At 49.7% G+C, this 20,160-nt stretch overlaps 1 protein-coding gene across 2 annotated transcripts in view; it reads left to right on the forward strand.

Moving 5' to 3' along the window:
- AP3S2 (adaptor related protein complex 3 subunit sigma 2) overlaps positions 1–18,629 on the forward strand; it is a 58,400-nt gene extending 39,771 nt beyond the window's left edge. The window contains exons 5-7 of one of the 2 annotated variants that reach the window (XM_027068071.2): positions 12,816–12,923; positions 14,659–16,869; positions 17,242–18,629. In XM_027068071.2, the coding sequence (XP_026923872.1) occupies positions 12,816–12,923; positions 14,659–14,787 (237 nt within the window). In that variant the 3' untranslated portion in view covers positions 14,788–16,869; positions 17,242–18,629. Of the gene's footprint in view, positions 1–12,815; positions 12,924–14,658; positions 16,870–17,241 lie in introns of those variants that run through there. The other variant, XM_027068073.2, reaches the window with a different exon arrangement.
- Positions 18,630–20,160: the final 1,531 nt, after the last annotated feature.

Below are 20,160 nucleotides of genomic sequence, written 5' to 3' on the forward strand. Positions count from 1 at the left end.
AGCTTGACGTAGGGCTAGATCCCACAACTCTAGAGTCATGATCTGAGCCAAAATCAAGAGTTGGTCACTCAACTGACTGAGCCACCCACGTGTCCCTGCCTGCTTTCTTTTACTTTAGCAGAGCTGCTTGGGACCAGACAACCCTGTCCCCAAGGGCATCTCAGCGTCATAGTGCATTCAATATGGATGTTAACAAGCAGCACAGAAAAAGCTAAATTATGTTGACGATGTTCTGTTTTAGAAATCATAGAAATGAGTAGTACACACTTTTTCCTCTTCTTACCATTCTGTAGCCAGTTTACTTTTAACCTCATATGGCGTCAGCATTTTTGTAACGTAATATTTCTCTACATCATAATTTCTTTGGCAGTGCAAATACTTTGGAATAACAAAATAATCCTCATTCCTCCGTACTATCCCTTGTATGATGGCTGTCATTTATCTCACGAGCACATTTATACACGAGCACATACGTACACACAAGCATACATCATGAACCACATGTTGCTTTTTTTTGTTTTTTGCCTTGCCCTTATCTTTTTATTCTAGCCAGATACATCAATCTACAAATTCCGATTTGGAAGTTAGTTTTCTCATCCCTGGAAACAATATAAAACCTAGAGCTCCTAGTCTTGTGTTACTCATTCTGAGTCAGTTTTTCTGGGAAATCATCTGATCTGTTCAGTATCTTTTCACCATGTAAAATCAAGTTACATGTGTTTTCTATTAATCGTTGAGTATATTTTCTCCATTTCTGTTTCTGGCATACCAGTTTATGCGTGTGTTGTATTGCTCTCTTTTTATTTTTTTCCTTTCTTGACCCCCTGTCACACATTTCTCCCACCCCCTACTCCATCATCCCTCCTCCCCCTGCCTCTGACAAACACTCTCTGTTCTATTTATGAGTTTGTTTGTTTGGTTGGTTGGTGCTTCCATGTATAAGAGAGATCATATAGCACTTGTCTTTCTCTTTCTGACTTATTTCATTTAGTATAAGGCCCTCAGGATCCATCCATGTTTTTACAAATGCCAAGATTTCCTTCTGTGCTGTTGAGTAATACTCCACCGTGTATCTATATTCCACATTTCTTTATCCATTCATACGTTGATGGACACATTGTTTCCATGTCTTGGCTATTGTAAATAATGTTGCAGTGAACAGAGAGTACATATATCTCTTTGAGTTCATGTTTTCATTTTCTTCCAATAAATATCCAGAAGTGGAATTACTGGGTCGTAGTTTTGTTTTTAATTTTTTGAGGAACCTCCATACAGTTTTCCATAGTGGCTGCATCCCCATTTGCATTCCCACCAACAGGGCACAAGGGTTCATTTCTGCCCACATCCTCATCAGCACTCGTTCGTTCTTGTCTTTTTGATTCTTGCCGTTCTGACAGGTGTGACATGATATCCCATTGTGGTTTTGATTTGCAATTCCCTGAGCATCTTTTTGTGTGTGTGTCGGCCATTTGTATGTCTTTGGGAAAATGTCTGTTCAGATCTTCTGTACTTGTGAAGGTTTCCATTAAAATAGTTTAATGGTGATTTAATGTTTGACTATTTCTTGCATTGTTTTGTCTCTCTCACCGGAAAGCCAGCTTCCCAATGGATCCAGGTCTGCCCGGTACTCTGTGTGGTCCGTAGTATTCATTCCAGGTACGCCTACACAGGTACTCACCTGACAGTTGTTGAGTCTGATTACTCTGGGTTCGTTCGTAGGCAGGGAAGGTGAAAGGCAAACCACGGAGATGAGGACAGGCACTCCTGGCAGGTCTCAAAACACTGATAGAACATTGGACTTTGGAATGAAAGTAGGGATAAGGGAGAAGAAGGCATGTGTACCAGGTTTCTGGGAGGTGTTTTTATATGCTCTTCCCCTTCACATTCCTTTCTAACATTGGCCATGTGAGAACTAGAGACTGACTCTCGGCCAGGATGATCCTTTCCCCCTGGCAGTGCTGAGTCCACTTAGAGTCTCCTTCCTTTGGCCTGTCAAGAGCCACTACCCTCCAGCATGGGCGATGAGGTAACGCAGACCTCATCCTACCAAGAATTTCTTCCTTCCCTTCCCTCTGGAGGTCTTTCCTAGCAATTAAGGAAACCAGCCAAGCCAAGAAGAGGTTGAAAAAGTTATCAGCACTTAGCTTTTTTTCTTTTTCCTTTTCTTGTCTTTTTTTTTTTTAAAGTAATCTCTGCACTCAATGTGGGGCTCAAACTCGCGACCTCGAGATCAAGAGCCACATGCTCTTTTTTTTTTTTTTTTCAACGTTTATTTATTTTTCGGACAGAGAGAGACAGAGCATGAACGGGGGAGGGGCAGAGAGAGAGGGAGACACAGAATCGGAAACAGGCTCCAGGCTCTGAGCCATCAGCCCAGAGCCCGACGCGGGGCTCGAACTCACGGACCGCGAGATCGTGACCTGGCTGAAGTCGGACGCTTAACCGACTGCGCCACCCAGGCGCCCCCCACATGCTCTTTTGACTGAGCCAGCCAGGCACCCCAGCACTTAGCTTTCAATATAGTAAAGTGTGTATCTTATCAGTGATTCTTTCTTAAAACTTGAGTGTTGCAATATTGATATCCTCCTGTACCAGTACAAGTACCGTGACTGTGTTATTTTGTATTTAATTAGTGTTTGACTGTCTTCTGTGGTAACACTTGTTTTTAGAAAGATAAGAAAATACGGAAAGGTAGTGGGGATGGATCCCTTGCCTTTTGTGATCCAACAGGCTTTTGTCGTCCAGTGCAAAAATCTGGGAGGGATTGATCTAGTCTAGAGGCTTCTATGGATGTGATCAGCTTGGAGTGTGGTGTACCTTCATGTGCCACTAGTGTCTCAGAAGATCTTTACCTACCGTCTGCCCGAGGAGTTCTGCTGGATAGGTTCCTGCCATCCCAAGATGGAACTGAATTTTACTAAAGAAGCAGTATTGGGGTACCTGGGTGGCTCAGTCTGTTGAGCGTCCAACTCTCGGTTTTGGCTCAGGTCATGATCTCGCGGTTCATGGATTCGAGCCCCGCGTTGGGCTCGGTGCTGATGGTGCCACAGAGCCTGCTTGGGATTCTCTCTCTCCCTCTTTCTCTGCCCTCTCCCGCTTGCGCTGGCTCTCTTTCTCTCTCTTGAAATAGATAAATAAACTTAAAAAAAAAAAAAGAGTAGTATATTAAAAAAAAAAAGAAGCAGCAATATTATTCATGGTAGATACAGATGCAGGGGTGCTCAGTGGTACCACATTCTAGGTACCATTATGGATTTTTTTAAAGATTTTTTTTTTAACGTTTATTTATTTTTGAGAGAGACAGAGAGCGTGAGTAGGGGAGGGGCAGAGAGAGGGAGATACACATTCCAAAGCAGGCTCCAGGCTCTGAGCTGTCAGCACAGAGCCTGATGCGGGGCTCGAACCTGCGAACCATGAGATCATGACCTGAGCTGAAGTCGGACGCTTAACCGACTGAGCCACCCAGGCACCCCGGTAGCATTATGAATTAAAGTCAGCTTTAGCTGTGGGCTGCTAGCATGAGAACCTTACTTATTGTATCTATAGAAAAATAATTGTAAGTTTCATACTTAAATTTATGGAATACGGCCAGTTTAAGGTCTAGCGACTGTGTGTTTTTACTAGAGGAAAAAGTAATGTCTTGTTTGTTATCTTCAGGCTCCAGATCAGTTTGGTTTTAGCGATAGTCTCCGTTGACCTGGGCTTGGATTCAGAACTTTATTAACCTCAGTGAGAAACATAACCAAGACTAGTACTCTTGAAGATCCTGGAATCCTCTGTCCTTGGATAGGGTTGTCGAAACCGATTTGCCTCCCTCCCCAACAATTCCAGAGCTGTGTCCTAAGGAGCATCTCTGTCCTTGAAGTGACACTTTTATGTTCCCTCTTCGACTCCCAATCCTGACACGAAACTAGCAAGTTTATCGTAACCCACCCTTATCCGTAGAGGTTAACTCTGTGTCCTGGGCAGTAGCACCAGTTTCTTGGCGCCAGGATGGGAAGCCAGGCCTGTGTGTGTGTCCTCGGAATCAGAGCTTTCGAACTAGACGAGCTGCTCTCATCCATCCAGCTGGCCTTAGGAAGGTTGAGCTGTTAGCAAGCACCGTGCTTGGCACTGGAGACCCAGAGGTGAGTGTGACATAGATCTATCCTCAAGGAAAATCACGGTCGGACAAGTAAAACGTACGACAGCGCACCACATGAAGGTCCTCAGTAGAAGTGCCTACAGGCCGCAGGACTCTGTCTCAGAAGGGGGGGATTGTCTTAGCCTTTCTTGAGCTTACTTGCCCCTGGCTGTGGGTATTCACCTCCAATTCTGGAAGAATGTCTCTGATTTTTACAGAACTTAACAGGATCAGCGTAAAGAATGGTAGAAGGTAATCAGGGTTAGGATTAGATCTCAGCAGCATCGGCGGCAGTGCAAGCCCTTGTTCCAGTTTGAGAAAGGCTTTCTTTTCCTTCAGGGAGTCCCAGCAGGTTCGACAGTCATTAAACTCTCCTCTGATGCCTCCCGGTGTCATTTTCCCCTTTCTGTGCATCTTCACAGTGCAACTGCTGGCCAGGCCTTTGTTGGCCCAGGACCTCTGACTCCGGCTCTTCAGAACAGGAGAGTCACGCTTTCTCAGAGTCCCCGGGCTTTACCTAAGCACTGTTGAGTCCTCAGCATGCACCGGATTTGTTCTTCCTGTTTCATCTATTAAACTGGGTCACGGAAAAGCTTCCGGGGGAGCCTTACGAGCCGCAAACTTGTAGGTCCCCATCCTGATCAGGACACTCATTAGTTTTTATTTATTTTATTTTATTTTGTTACTTTATTTATGGGAGGACGCAAGTGGGGGAGGGGTAGAGAGAGGGGGACAGAGGATCCGAAGCAAGCTGTGCACTGACAGGCTGACAGCAGCAAGCCCAATGTGGCACTCGAACTCATGGCCTGAGCCGAAGTTGGACACTCAAGTGGACTGAGCCACCCAGGCGCCCCAAGATACTCATTATTACCTCTAGGGAATGAGATGGGGATGAGATGGGGAGGGTCTCAGTTAACTTATATTGATAGAAAAGGACAGTTAGGTCCAGTTACATGCCCAGAGGATCCAGTTATAGAAGCAGGTATCTTCAGGGGAGGGGGGACAATGTGCCATCTTCCTAGAAGAGAAAAATGAAAGGAAGACAGCTGTCCAGATGTGTCAGGAGCATAGTATGGAGGCTTGATAGCAGGTTAGATTGCCTTCAGAGGAACAGACGTTATTCTGGTGTTTACTGTTTATTCTTGAACAACGCAGGGTTGGGGGCACCGATCCCCAGCGTAAGAGTCCACATACAACTTTTGATTCCCCCCCAGAAACTTAACTACTAATAGCCTTCTGTTGACAGAAGCCTTACCAATAACATAAACAGCTGATTAAAGCATATTTTGTATGTTATGTGTATTCTATACTGTATTATTCAAACAAAACAAGCCACAGGAGAGAAAGTGCTCTTAAAATCATAAGGAAAGGGGCATCTGGGTAGCTCAGTCGGTTGAGCATCTGAACAGCCCGCTTCAGATCCTCTGTCCCCCTCTCTCTCTGCCCCTTCCCTGCTCGCTCACACATACGCTGTCTCTCAAAAATAAATAAACATTTTTAAAACTAAAAATAATTTAAAAAATCATAAGGAAGAGAAAATACATTTGTAGTACTGGACTGTATTTATCAAAAAAAATCTGTATATAAGTGGACCCACGTAGCTCAAACCCGTGGTGTTGAAGGGTCAAATGTATTTTATTTTTTGATCGTTTTGAGAGATTTTAAGAGAAAATTTTAAATAAGACAGAAATATAAACACCAACCTTTGGCTCACTAAAGTGTGGCCATAAGTTTATGTCTCTTTGATCTTGTAATATATGTTTCTACCCAGCATTTTACCTGTTAAGATTTCAGATTCGTCACCCAAAGTATTTTCTCTGTTGCCTCCCCGTTACATCAAGTTGACCTATTGGTTTATTGGGGTTATCTTAATCTTTATGGTCAGATGAAACTCTTCCTGGATGTGATTATTCTTAGATCAGCTTACCGTTGGATTTGCCGAGAACTAAGAAGTCAGTAGTGTTTTTGTTTCGATTCTCTTACTGGTACTTCTGAATGAATCTTGCTATTGTCGTCGTTTCAGATGGTTGCCGAAATAGAAAGCTATGAATTATCAAGGAATTGTAATTATATCAAGTATGTAATTACTTGATAATGCATGTTTGTTCAGTGCACATGATGTTAGGCTGGGTTAGGACTCTTGAGGACCTTTACTTCTTTGCTTTCTTCTGTTGTGGTTCTTACCGCCCCTATGTGACTTCGATTTCAGACTTCCTTTCCCCCCCCGCCTCCACTTTGTTGGTTTGGTACTTTTAACTCACAGTGTTCTCTGAGGACCTCACCTCCACTTCTGCTGGCATCCTTGAGGTCAGTCCATCAGTTAACTCTTGTCATTTAATTCTTTGTGATCTGACTGTATGTAGTTTTTTTAGGTACATGAGTTTGGTATTGATTCTTCTTCCTTTTTTGTTCAAGTATAATTAACAATACAGTGCTGTATTAGTTCCAGTTGTACAATATATCGATTCAGCGATTATGTACATTTCTTAGTGCTCACCACGATCAGTGTACTCTTGGTCCCCTTTATCTCTTCCACCCCTCCCGCTACCAGCCTCCCCTCTGGCAACCACCAGTTTATTCCCTGTTTTTAAGAGTCTGGTTTTTTGTCTGTCTCTTTTTTCCCTTGTTCGCTTGTTTTGTTTCTTAAATTGCACATATGATTGAAATCACATGGTTTTTCTCTTTCTCTGACTTACTTCACTTGGCATTATACCCTCCGGGCCCATCCATGTTGTTGCAATGGCAGGCACTCATTCATTTTTATTGCTGAGTCATACTTCTGTGTGTGTGTAGTATTGACTCCTGGCTGCGTTCTCTATACACCCGGGCTTAGCAACCTCGAACTTTCTCACATCCCCTGTGTTTCCTCTGGCAGAAATGTTACTCGTCTTTCATGGCGCACTTCACGTTCAGTGCAAGGGGTCTTCATGGACTTGTCAGATGAACGAGGGCAGCTGGCAGGCTGACCCTTCGTTGCTCACTCTCTGCTCATCTACAGCATGTGAGTCACTGTGCTGACCAAAGGTCAGCTGTGATATTTTTAGACCTGTTGATGCCAGTCAAACTGGTATTGTAATTATATAACTTAATCATATACAGATAAACCGTAATGAGAAAAGAGAATTGTTCTCTGAAAACCAAGGTGAATGCTTTGGAAAGAGAAGTTACTTCAAAAAGGAAATGAAGTTGAATCGGGTTTGGGCAAAGATAAATATAGAAGATAGAGATGGAGGCTCCGAAAAATCTAGAAGCAGTCTGTACTTACTGTTTCACAGGAGTCTGAGTTCTCCCTGTACTTCAGAGAAACTGGAAATTGTAGGTGATGCATTATGGGTGAATTTTATGCAAGAAGAGTGGCACAGAACTCTGGTCAGCAGCAAAGATCTTATTGGCCCCAAATCATTAGTTTGGTGGCTCTCAAAGTATTGTTTATAGCAAGTGACTCTGGGCTTGGATACGGCGGGGGTGGGGGGGACCACAATAAAAGTCATAATAACTAGATCTTTATTACATGAGTTGTTGGTTTTCAAGGCTACTCATTGACTCTCAGTTATTGAGAGTGAGGAAGTCAGGGTTCTTGTACCTCCTTCCTTCCCCCAACTTTGTCTTCCTGACTTTCTGCTGGCTGTAACTTTCCTTCGTTGTCAGGCGCATAGCATTGGCCTCTGTGGTCGCTCTAATCCCACTTTAACCTCAGTCCTCCCTGTAAGCGGACTCGGTGCTCAACGCCAGTCCCTCTGCCATCACCCCTTGGCTGGCAGTTTCTCAAGACAGACTCATGGGAACAGGGTTTTTCCTATTCTGTTACTCTCGACTGGTATAAATTCTTGGATTACACTTTCTCTCTTTGGGAATTTTGTAGGTATTACATCTTTTTCTGCTCGCATTGGATTTTACTGTGGAAATTTTCAAGATTTTGCCCCTCTCTTAAATAATTTGATCTTTTTGCCTCATTGCAAAAATCCGGAAATGTTACCCTCGGGGTCTGTCTTGGCGTTGACCGTCAGGATACAGTGTGGCCTTGCAGTATGTGGACCCTCTTTCGTTTCAGAAGCCTCTTGAGTCATACTTTCACATAATCTTCATGAACGCCTCTTTTCCTATGTGTTTGCTCCGCGTCCTGGTTTCCCTTGGTGCATCCGCTGCATGTCCTTTGCTGGCTTCTCTAGCTCTCCTTTTTCTCTATTCCTTTTAACCCCTTTCTGTTTCCTTGCACCTGCTTTTTCCACCTCCCTCCGTCCTGTTCCTTACGCTTTCGGCAGTGTCTCTTCTCCCTTTGCTTCTCTCCAGCTTCACCTTCATTTCCGTACGGTTTCCTTCCACTTCTCCCCCAGCGGTGCCCGCGAGGTCTTCTCTTGTTGCCGCCTCCCCACCCCTCCCGCAAGTGCCCGCTCTTCCGCCCTGAGCTCTCGCTTCACTGTTTGCTTTTTTTCAGCTTTGCAAAAAGATTTTACTGTCCTTCGTTTCCTCCGTGGCGGCGGTTTTCCAGTGCATAGTCCTAGTCTGCTTTTTGGTTTTCCCGTTTCTTTCCAAATTTTGTTCTTGCTGTATCTTTGTATACACCCGGTGTAGATTTCATTCTTACAAGTCCTCTTCAAGCAGGTGAGTTTCTCAGGGACTAGCTATTTGCAGGATGCTTGTTTAGAGGAGGTCCCAAGTCTGAATTCCAGGCTGACTGCAGTCATTCTCCTGATCTAGGGTTTGGGGTGAGTTCGTTTACCCTGTATCTCCGTCCAGCCAGTAGAGCGAGCTTCTGCAGGCTTTTCCACGATGCGGATGCCACCATGAAGCTGAACTTGTGAGGCGAATATGGCTCGTTTGTGGTGGTTTCTCCTATGCTTCCCACTCCAGGTCCACAGACGTTCCTGCCTCCCCAGCAAGGAATCTGTTTGGTCCCAGAGCGAGTGTCCTTTACCCACAGGCAGTATATTTTGGCAGATCTTTCTCTCCAGCTCCCATGTTCCCTCTCTGTAGTATCCTTTCTTTTCTTTCTCTAAGGAAAGGAGCCTTGCTTGAACTCCTTGCTTTTGACAGCTTTTCTAGCTGTTTTAGGGTCTGGGATTTGGGTTGCCTTCCAGTTTTGTTAAAAATGGAGTTTGCGTTTTTATTCATGTCTCCTTTTTTGCACTTGGAACACATCTTGAATAGCATCTTAGAATTATGACTTCATGATACCATATTCGCATCAGAAGTCTTAACATAGGCTATCCAGCTGCTAGTGGCCTTTTACTACCTTCTCCATCAGGCCTCCATCACCACACTGCCATCCATCTTCTAAGCACCTAAAGCCCCAGGAATATGCTGCTCAGGCTTAGGAAAAGCCTTTTCATTCAGTCAGCGTGCCTGCGGCTCACTAGGCCTTGAGGACGAAGCACAGAAGAATTCATGCAAGATCTCTGACACACCAAAGGCAAGTCTTAAAATGATTCCATATGGACCAGGAGTGAGGGATGAGCAGGTAGAGGACACAGCTTGGGACTCAGAGGAACCGTGGCGGAAAGGGTGCCGAACATGAACTCTGGAGTCAGACGGGCCCAGACTCGGTGCCCTGTTCTGCTACTCATACATGTGACATTGGGATAGTTCATTGCCTTTTCCATGTGTCAGTTCCCTCATATATAAAATGAAAATTATATTACCTACCTCAGATGAATATTACTAATTTTTTTTTTTAACATTTGTTCATTTTTGAGAGAGAAAGAAAGAGAGTGCGAGCAGGGGAGGGGCAGAGAGAGAGAGACACACACACACAGAATCGGAAGCAGGCCCCAGGCTCTGACTTGTCAGCACAGAGCCCAACATGGGGCTCAAACTCACGAACCATGAGATCATGACTGAGCCACCCAGGCGCCCCAGATATTACGATATTACGCCCCGATACATAAACTTAAAGTAAGAACCATGTAAAGTGTTTATCATAGCGGAGACGCTCAACAAATACTACTTTCTCCCATGAAAGAGCTCACCAAACAATAGAATAAAACACTAGGAGTCCTGGTGTGGACACTTGTATTTTGTTTTTTCAGTTGTGAATTTTACGGAACGTAAAGCTTTCCATCTTCATTTTTAAGTGTACACTTGAGTCGTGCTAAGTGCATCCACACGATCGTGCAGCCCTTCTCGGGAACTCTCTTCATCTTGCAAAACTGAAACTGGTTTCGCATTAACCAACAGGCGTCCCGTCCTCCCTCAACTCCAGCCACCAGCTTTCCATTTCTGCCTCTGATTTTGGCCACGGGTACTTCATAGAGAGAAATCGTACCGTATTTGTCCTTTTGTTTCTGGCTCATTTCACTTAGCGTAATGGCTTCGAGTTTTATCCGTGTCGCAGCATGTGTCTGAGTGTCCTGCCTTTTTAAGGCTGAATAATATTCCTTTGTATGTCTATATCACATTTATCCATCCATCCATCCATCGATGGGCACGTGGGCTGCTTCTACCTTTTGGTTATTCTGTGAATAATGCTGCTATGAAGATAGGTATAGAAATGTCTTTTTGAATCCTTGGTTTATATCTCTTAAGTATAAACGCAGGTGCGGAATTGTTTGATTATATGGTTATTCGGTTGCTTAAAATATTTTGAGGAGCCATCAGAATGTTTTCAGAGGTTGATTTCTTCTTTTTTTTTTTTCCTTTTGAGAGGGAGTGCTCAAGTGCAAGCTGGGAAGCTGGGGAGGGACAGAGGGAGAGAGAGAGAGAGAGAGAGAGAGAGAGAGAGAAATCCCAAGCTCCATGCTCAGCACAGAGTCCAATGTGGGGCTCAGTCTCACAACTGTGAATACATGACCTGAGCCAAAATCAAGACTCAGATGCTTAACTGCCTGAGCCACCCAGGAGCCCCCAGAAGCTAATTTCTTGATGGGGAAGTATAAACAGTGTAGTTCCCCAATGAATAATTTTAAGACCAGTAGCATTTAACATTTTGTAAATTATCTAAATATGAGAATTTTACCATTAAATCCCCGTTTGCATTTAAATAATGAAATGATTCCTCTTGTATAAAATTTAAGAATGCCACATGAGTGTGTATGTATAGACAGGAAAGTGGTTAATAAAACTCAGTGTAAGTGAATATACTTTATTTGTACATAAAACACATGTTCTTGTTATACTCTCTCCCTCCATGGGCAAAATATGAAGAACTAATATGCCTGAGAACTTCATGTGTCCAACATGCATGTGCACAAGCACACACACAGACACATCTTTTATCTTGACCCTTCATTGCCCACAGAGTAAATTGGCCTCACATCCTCCATGCTCCAGTCTAGACGCTAGACCAGTGGGTCTCAACTGGGGGCGGTTTCACCAGGAGACATTTTTGGTGGTCACAGCTGGTGGGGTGCTCCTGGGATCGAATGAGTAGAGCCCAGGGGTACTGTTAAACAGGCTACCGTCCACAGGACACCCCCCCCCCCTCCACACACACACACAGAAAATTTTCCAGCCCCAAGTGGCAATAGTGCTCAAACTTTAGACCCAGACTACCTCGTCACTAGGTTCAGTGTGAATACTCCTCTGGGCACCAGGCTCACGTGTGCGCTCGGGTTCCATCCAGCCAGTCCTCCTCAGCAAAACTGAATCTCCGTGTACTTGACCATCGCGCTGACTGAGCCCTGTGCTGACTCAAACACTGCACCCCACGGTAGCGAGCGAGCTGCCATAGAAACCCCCAGAGGGTCGGTCAGAGGTGTCTGCTGGGGTGTGTAAGGGGTGGGACTTCTTTCAAATCAGATCCTGTCAACATGGCCTTCGAGGTGCCACCTTCTATTGTTAACTAAGCACCAGATCAACAGCCCGAGAAGGAAGAGGGCGGCTAGAGAGACCAGAGAGATTCACTGAGACGGTGGGAGGACCGAGCTGGTCTCTGACATCAGAGAAGTGGGAAGAAGGACTTCAGGTGAAAGGCACCGGAGGGAGCAATTCTGCCGGTGGTGGGTCTGCAGAGCCCCTGGATCTGCCTGGAAAGGCAGATTTATGCGAGAGGCCGGAGCCAATGCCGACAAGGTGGTCAGGGCCTAAAGAACCCAGTTTCTCATCCCAGCTGTAAGAAAGGGATAAGGACCGGTATGAAGGCGCGGGCCTGTTTTGCCACCAGCGTAACACGGGCTGGAGGGCCTATCTTAGGAAGCCCGGGAGACGTCGCATTTCACGTGGGATGTGCTTGGGCAGGGATTGTCCCGCCGCCCCTGCAGTGACCGAGTGTGCGTCCGTCAGCAGTGCTGCTGCCGAGAGCAGCAATGAGCGCCATCCTGATTCATTTAGAACCTGGTGTGGGGCAGGCTGGGTGTTTGGTAGAGGTTATCTCAGTCCTCACCAGAGTTCTGGAAGGAGGCTGAGGAACAGAAAGGATAGTTTGCCCAAAGTCACCCAGCTTAACCTGTGTGACTTCAGAGCCTGTGCTCTCAGCTACCACCTTCCCGCCCAGAGTGTGGCCAGCAGGTAGGAAAGAGCTACGGAATGAGCTGCTCACGGAAGAGGTTCGCGTGACGGTGTGCCGAGATGTGGGGGCCACCCCTGTGGTCTCACGTGAGGGGTGGAGGACTCGGGCTTAGGTGTCTGTTAGGAATCAGGAGCTGGTGTCGGGTCCAGCCGCTCTGCTGGTGCAGGAGAGCCCGCGGGGTTTCTGTTTGGGCCACACCGCGACTACCGCAGCGTGCTCCAACCCTTCTCGTTCCCACTTCCCCTTCAGGTGCACTACATCCTTCAGGAGGTGGTGATGGGTGGGATGGTGTTGGAAACCAACATGAATGAAATCGTGGCTCAGATCGAAGCTCAAAACAGGCTGGAGAAATCCGAGGTGAGTACACAGCTGTACTTCTGCCCCAGCCAGTTCAGCTCGAGAAGAACCCGGTTCGAGAAGACCGGGGCAGAAGGAGAAAGGGATGCATGTGTTGGTTTGTGTTGCTGGGGAACTTTAGGAATGTGTATACGCCTCTTCTTTCATCCTTGAGTCCATCGAAACTGATTGGAAGGCCCGCTGATTGGAAGGCCAGCCCTGAAAATTAAAACGTGTAAGAATAAGGCTAAAAGTGTGAACGGAAAAGCCAGATGGCACACAAAGACAGACACCTCCTGGCTTGGGGGACTCTGGCAGGTGCTTGTAGTTTGTAATTCCTCCTTTCAAAGCTACACATTCCTTGGAGGGACCCAGAATCCCCTTCTCTGGTCCCATTGTGGTTTTCCAGTGCTCTAGGAGTCTGCTTTCCCAGCGGCCATTTCTCGTGGTGTCTTTCAGACCTCCGACTTGCCAGTTCCCTTATTTCCAGTTAGCCCTGTACTCAGCTAGAACAGAATTTGGGCTGGGTTTACAAACAACATACCCCAGCCCACCCCCACATAGTGCTGGGCTTGATACAAACGCTCCCACTAGGGGCACCTGGCTGGCTCAGTTGGAGCACGCGACTCTCGGTCTCAGGGTCGTGAGTTTGAGCCCCACGCTGGGGGTAGAGATTACTTAAAACTTAAACAAAAACGGCTCACAGTAGATTCCGTCCTACCCCCCTGAGGTTTCTCTATCACCTCCGTCAGCCTAGCCGGAGAGCAGTGTAGAGGCTACAGGCCTACACCTTCATACGCGGCAGGAAGAGAATTTTAATTATCTGAGTGTCTTCGAGAGCTTCATTCCTTCTTGTGATGGAACTTGACCTTGCAAAGAGCCAAGAATTCCTCTGTCTGTGAGGACTGGTGGCCCTGCTGAGGAAGCTCCGCCAGACCACCCCTGTAGCGGCACCACGGTCCTTTAGTGACACAGGCCAGGGAGCTTCCGGGAATAGTGAGTGAGTCACAGGCAAGGGGTTTGGAAACAGGAAGAACGGAGACGTGCTGGGCGAGAGCGGGACTGGAGTCGGTGTCCCGACAGTCAGTAAGGAGGACGGGGTTCTGGGAGTCTTGTCGGCTTCTCCCCTTCTCTGCCCACTGGGGGCGAGCCAGCGGGGAGCGCCCCTCTTCTCTGTGTTTGTCACAGTCCTTCCGTGGCTGCGGGTGTGTCAGACCTTCCACGGGTCCTTCCGCCCATCTTGCTACCACATGACATGTCCAAAGCCAGCTCTTTCCCGTCTCACGTTGATAGTTGGCAGGCAGCTGCCCTAAACGGACTTTCCTTTTTCTCGTACGCGTTTCCCTGTGACTGCACCCGCTTCTAAGAGTGTTCAGGCTCTTCGGGGAAGGGCTTTGTTTCGTAGTCTGAAAAGTGCCCCTGACACAGAGTATGACGTGGTCAAACCGTCTCCGGTTATTCCGGCAAGCGTGGACTGAGCGCCTGCTGTGTGCCAGGCCCTGTTAGGTGCGGGGGCTAGCACCCCGCGTGAGCCGCCACCCCTTCGGGAGCGCACGCTGTGGAGCCCTGCCCCAGAGCCCCCGTCCCACCTCAGGATTGCTGCATTGGCCATACCTTTGAGGAATAAGGAGGAAAAATCAAAACGTGTGTTGTGTGTGCTCGGTGTGGACACTTCCGGTCTCCGTCACTTGTGTTTTTAAGCGTTAAGCAGATGACACCGAGCGTTTGTCTCATGCCCCCTCTCGTGTCTCCTCAGGGTGGCCTGTCAGCAGCCCCCGCCCGGGCCGTGTCCGCTGTGAAAAACATCAATCTGCCAGAGATTCCTCGGAACATCAACATTGGTGATCTCAACATCAAAGTCCCCAACCTGTCCCAGTTTGTCTGAGGGTCCACGGCTACTGAACTGGAGTCCTTGAAACCAGCCAAGCCAGTCCTGCCACAGAACGCACTCTGAGCCTTAGAAGGGTCGAGCCCGGGCCCTGACCCTTGCTGCCGTGGGGTCGGGGGGGAGCCCTGGGTTCACCGCTAGCATGTGCTCGGTTCTCACCTGTGCCGACTGGTCGGCCTCTGATACGTGTAGCCACCGCAGACGTGAGGGGGGCCCCTGGCCTCCGTGGGGTCAGCGTGCCCCAGCCACTCGTACCTTTACCTCCCGCATGTAGCCGCTTCCAGGGCCTGGGCGCTGTACCGGGGCCCTCCTGCTTCCTAGAACCCGCCACCAGGACACTGTCTGACGAGAGTCTTTCTCCTTAGTACCACGAGGCTTCCGCGGTCCTATAGCGTTCACTTTTGCTGGTGAGACGCCATAGCTAGTGAAGGGCCGACCCTTAGGGGATGCGGTGAGTGGCGGAGAAGGGCAGAGTTTTATGAGAACCCAGAGTTGCCTTCTGGCTGTACTGTGTAGGCAAGCTTGCTGGTGACCCCGCCTCCAGAACACGTCCCCCACCGCCACAGTCCTTGCACAGGGCGCCATCCCAACCACGAACCTGGTGCATGCTGATAGGGAGAACACCCCCTTCCCCACGGCCATGTCTCCGGCACAGCCCGAGGGTCCCTCAGCAAAGGGGAGAGGCCCGTGTCTGTGGAAGGTAAAGCTGACAACATGTGAAACGTCTCAGAATTATGACTCTTTCCAGGTTTAAAATACATTCTTCTGATGAGCAGATGGTCAGTTGCTGTGTTAGAAGTGACGGGTTTTCTCCATACAGGAAAGCCACTGCTGCCTGCACCAGCCTGTGGAGCATGAGAGCTGGGATCACTGGTTCTAGAACGGGCACTGGGAAGACTGGGGACACGGGAAGTGTGCTGACTGAGACCCGTGGCTCTGCGGTGTCTTGTCCCCACCGTGGGAGGAGCCCCTCCCTGTTCCCCCCAGGTGACATCCTCCCACGGTTGGCTTCGGAAACTTGTAAATGTTTACGTGTGATGAGTGTCTTCCTGTGGTTAATGTGGAGCTAAAACTGCTCCTCCGAGTAGTGCCTGTTGCCGCGCTGCCCCGGGGTTAGGGAGCTCGCTGCGTCACCACGGCGACGTCTCCCAGCCAGGGGGCTTCCCGTGCGTGCCTGCCGGCGGGGGGCCCAGACCGCTCCAATGTCCTGCTGCCGCTGCAGAGCCCGTCTGAGATGGTGCCCCCCCCCCCCGGCCCCCAGGACCGCGGTGCTCCCGTGCTTGGTGCCCTCTGCTCCCCGCAGCCTCCTGTGCTCACTCGGGCAGACCCTCCCCGGTAGCCTCCGGGACGGGCGGGCGATCAGAAGGAGGCCCTCTGTCCGAAGAGGGAGAGGAAGGTCATGACGTCTGATAGCATTCTTTTGAAGGGTTTGGGTTTTCTGTAACAGACGCTTCAGCACGTCCGTGTCCCTCTCTCACATTTACTAAGTGTGGAATAAGAAAGGAGGAGCACGGATGTGAGGCGGTGTGAGCAGGACCTTCCCACAGGCCTTACAGCCTTACAGCAGGCATCATCGTCCCCATTCCGCAGGGACAGTAAGAGACAGGTCGAGTAACCTGCTTTGCGTCACACGGGGCTGAGAATTGAGACTTGCCTGCCTAAGTCCAAAGTCCATTTTCTTTCACTGCTCAAGACGGCTTCCAATTTTATCCTCTTTGTTCTGGATAAGGAAACTGAGTCCCAGAGAGGTTAGTAGCTTCTCACAAACCCTGGTGAAACCAAACCTGGTTTGCTAAGGGGGCCAGTGACGACGTCCTCAGAGGGCGAAAGCTGGAGGCTTTCGGAGAGCTGATGAGCAGCCCAGAGTATTAAGTGTTGTGCTGAGGGTCATGAAGCTAGAACCTGGTCATTTCTCTGGAGTTTACGTATTTATGTTGTGGTTTAACGCATCAGTGCAGGGCACCTGTCTGGCCCGGATTTCCCAGGACAGCCTTCGAATGTCTACCTGTCAGAAACCGATGTTTTCTGGTTTCAGCTCTCCTCCCACAGACCACTGACTGGTCCCGGAGACTCCAACCAGTGAGCATCCCATCCTTACCCCTGAAACTTCAGCCTTGTTTTTTATTTGCAAAAGTCCATCCCTTGGACAAGCCACGGTAATCATTCGTTAGCCACTCAAGGTTGTCTGCAAATCCAGCTAGCTCTCTTGCCTGCTACGAGCAAAGCCACAAGCTTTTTTTTTTTTTTTAACAAGAGGAAATCGTATGCTGTTTTTGAAGAAAGATACAGATACTGCAGCTGAGAGATTCCGTTAGGAAAATAGGGACTGGGCCTAAATTTGAGAGTCCTTGGTCCTGGATGATTGATGCTGAGGGTTTCCTGAAGTGGAACAGAATACTGGGTTTCCAGGGCTCACGGCCCGTAATTAAAACCAAAAATTCTGTTGCGCAGTTTGTAAGCGCCTGGTGCGTGCCAGGCTCAGTCCTAGGCACTGAAGATGGAGAGATCTGAGGCTCAGCTCCCGCCGTCGTCTCCGCCGAGGACCTCGGAGTGCCCGGATTGAGCGACTGGAAGCCTGAATCTGCAGTGACCGGAGTTGGTGGCTGTTCTGTGGAATAGTTAAAGGACAAGAACCCATTTGCCACCCCCGGCAGCCCCCATCGTGCCCCGCTGGGCCATGCTCCAAACAGCCCTTGTGCAAGCTGCTGTAACAGAAAGACTGGCTGGTGGCTTAACACTTCTCACGGTTCTGCAGTCTGATCAAGATCGAGGTGCCAGCAGATTGGATGTCTCTGAGAACCTGCTTCCTGTTTCACGGGCTGCCATCTTCTTGCTCTGTCCTCACATGGCGGAGAGAGAAGGCTCTTTGCTCTCCATCCCCTTATAAGGGTGCCAGTCCCATCATGGGGGCTCCACCCCACGACCACATCCAAATCTAATCACCTCCCAAAGGCGCCCCCCCCCCCCCAGATACCATCCCACTGGGGATTAGATTTCAACATAGGAATCTGAAGGACGCAGACATTCATCCACAGGTCACCTTATTACCTGCCTCTCCTCTTGGCCTACACGGCCGTGCGCTTATCACATGAGGATTAATTCGGGATCTCTTGAGGCTTCTCAAGCCCCTGTTATTCAGGCCTCCGCCCCTTACAAAGCCAGCCCTTCCCCGCCACCACCTCCACGGAGCCACACTAGCGAAGTGCTCTCTGGCCCCAGCTCCACCCAAAACCACGGGAGCGTGCCGGCTAAATCCTGTCTGGTGGACCGGTCTTTAGTAGGGCGTTTCCTTCGTGTAGCCATCCGTCCGTGGCTTTCCAAATAGGATGCATCAGTGGCGCCTGATGATAAAAATCGGGGTGAACGTGACAGCCAAGATGGAGAGCCACTTACGTATGAGAGACCGGGGCGTTGTCGGCTCCCAGCGAACACCCTGCTCTTCAGCCTTCCCTGTCCTCTACCTGGTCTCCCAGGGGCACCTGTCTCGCTGCGCTGAGGACCCTGCTCACGTGGCTTTGCCCTCTCGGGAGTGCGGCAGGGCTCCCGTCCGCTCTGACCTGGCAGCGGCTGCCAGAGATGCAGACAGGCCCTCTCTAGGGAAATAGTTCCCCGAGAATAATCTTTTCCAAAAGACTGGGTACGTTCTTTCCTATTCGATGAGTTAATGTTTTAAAAAGGAAGTACATTCATGTAGTTCAAAATTTAAGATAACAGAAGCCTGTTCCGCCAGATTCCCACCGTGTTCCCACAGACCACCAAGTTACCCCCCGACCCCGTGGCAACAAGTGTTTCCAGTTGAAAGGATTAAGAAATAAAGTCCCTGGATTTTTATTACCAAACTGACGGTGTGCTCTTCCTCAGAGAGTTATGTTCCTTTTGACCTCGGTGACTGGCCTCGGCCCTCTGCAGCCATGCCACCCTCTGGACGGAGGAGGGCCTCCCAGACCACCCCGCGTCAAGGAGCCCCCCTACTTGGGCATACCTATCCCAGCTCTGCTTCTCCTGTTTTCAGGGCACTCGACCTGATGTACGTTTGGATCGAAGTTACTGTCTGTCCCCGCTAGGATGAGTGTCCCCACGGGCGGGCGTTGTCTCGCTCCACGCGGTGGGGACAGCGCCTGGTGCTTGCTCTCAATAAAGAAGTGTTGAATGAGCGGCCGGTGGAGGCTTTCCCGGGCCCCGCGCTCTGCCCTCTGGGAAGGAGAACCAGGGCAATGGTATTGGGAGCAGCAGGAGGGGAGGGACCCGGTGATGGCCTGTGGAGGTCGAGGGAGAGGAGAAAGGCGAAGCTGATGACCGTGGAACCCAAGTGACTGCAGGACCAGTGAGGGGGTTCCTCGAGAGGAGGAAGTGGTTTGGGAGGAAGAGGGGCCCAGAGTGTGGATGAGGACGGGTCAGATGGGGAGGGTGGGAGGGGAGCGGGGGCGGGGGGCTGAGGTCCGCCAGCCAGCTGGGAGCCTGGGCGTGGGCAGGAGAGGAGCCGGCTCGAAGCTGTGGGGTGAGCCCCGGAGCCCAGAAGTGGCAGGAGGGGTGAGGATACAGCCTGCAGGCGAGGGAAGGGAGGGGAGACAGCAGGGCAACCTCAGGTCAGGGAGGGGCCTGCGGTGGGAGAGGCCAAGGGGCTGGGAACTGAAGACGTGGCCTCTGAGCTCACAATTGTCCTCCAGTGAGGCAGCACCACCAGAGAACTCGGCGGTTCTAGCCAAGTGGAGCTTTTGAACTGCAAGGTGGTCACGTAAGAGTGTGAGACGTGTAGAGCCCTCGGAAGGTCCCTGTCCTCTGCCATCGAGAGGGACCAGGAACTCCTTCCTGCCTTGGGAACTTGGGAGGTTTAACGAGAGGACTGGTGTAGACCGCAAAGGCTCCCTGAACCCGGCCGCCGCCGTCATGCGGCTTTTTACAGAGGGAGTAGAGGTAGATCTGGGAAGCTGGGAGGGGAGCCCAGGTGGGCCTCGCAGGGCCGGACCGGCTGCTGGCCTGGCCCCACCAGCGAGCCCCAGGCCCACATCCCGAGGCCGCCAAAACTGGATAAAGCAGGGGAAGTGGCGGAGTGTCTGGAAAGCGAAGATCCCGGAACCTGAAGGGTGGGAGGTGCGGCCAGAACTCCCCAGTCAGCAGGGAATTAAAGACACGCAGGGGGCTCAGTGGAGGGAGCCCGTGTAGGGGGGAGGCAGGCCTGCCTGAGAGTCCGGGTCCTGGAGCACTTCCCTGAGAAAGGGGATCGTTGGGCCTTCTCAAGGGCAAATCTCCCATTGTTCTTCAACTCTGCCATCAGCGGGGCCTCCTGAGAACACTCGGGAACAGGGGTGCCCTCCCCTGCCTCCTGGGAGTGGGTGTGGCTTCAGGAGGGCAGCTTGAGGGTCGTCTTCC

Source organism: Acinonyx jubatus, chromosome B3, assembly GCF_027475565.1.
Source record: "Acinonyx jubatus isolate Ajub_Pintada_27869175 chromosome B3, VMU_Ajub_asm_v1.0, whole genome shotgun sequence".
In the NCBI taxonomy this organism is placed as follows: domain Eukaryota; kingdom Metazoa; phylum Chordata; class Mammalia; order Carnivora; family Felidae; genus Acinonyx; species Acinonyx jubatus.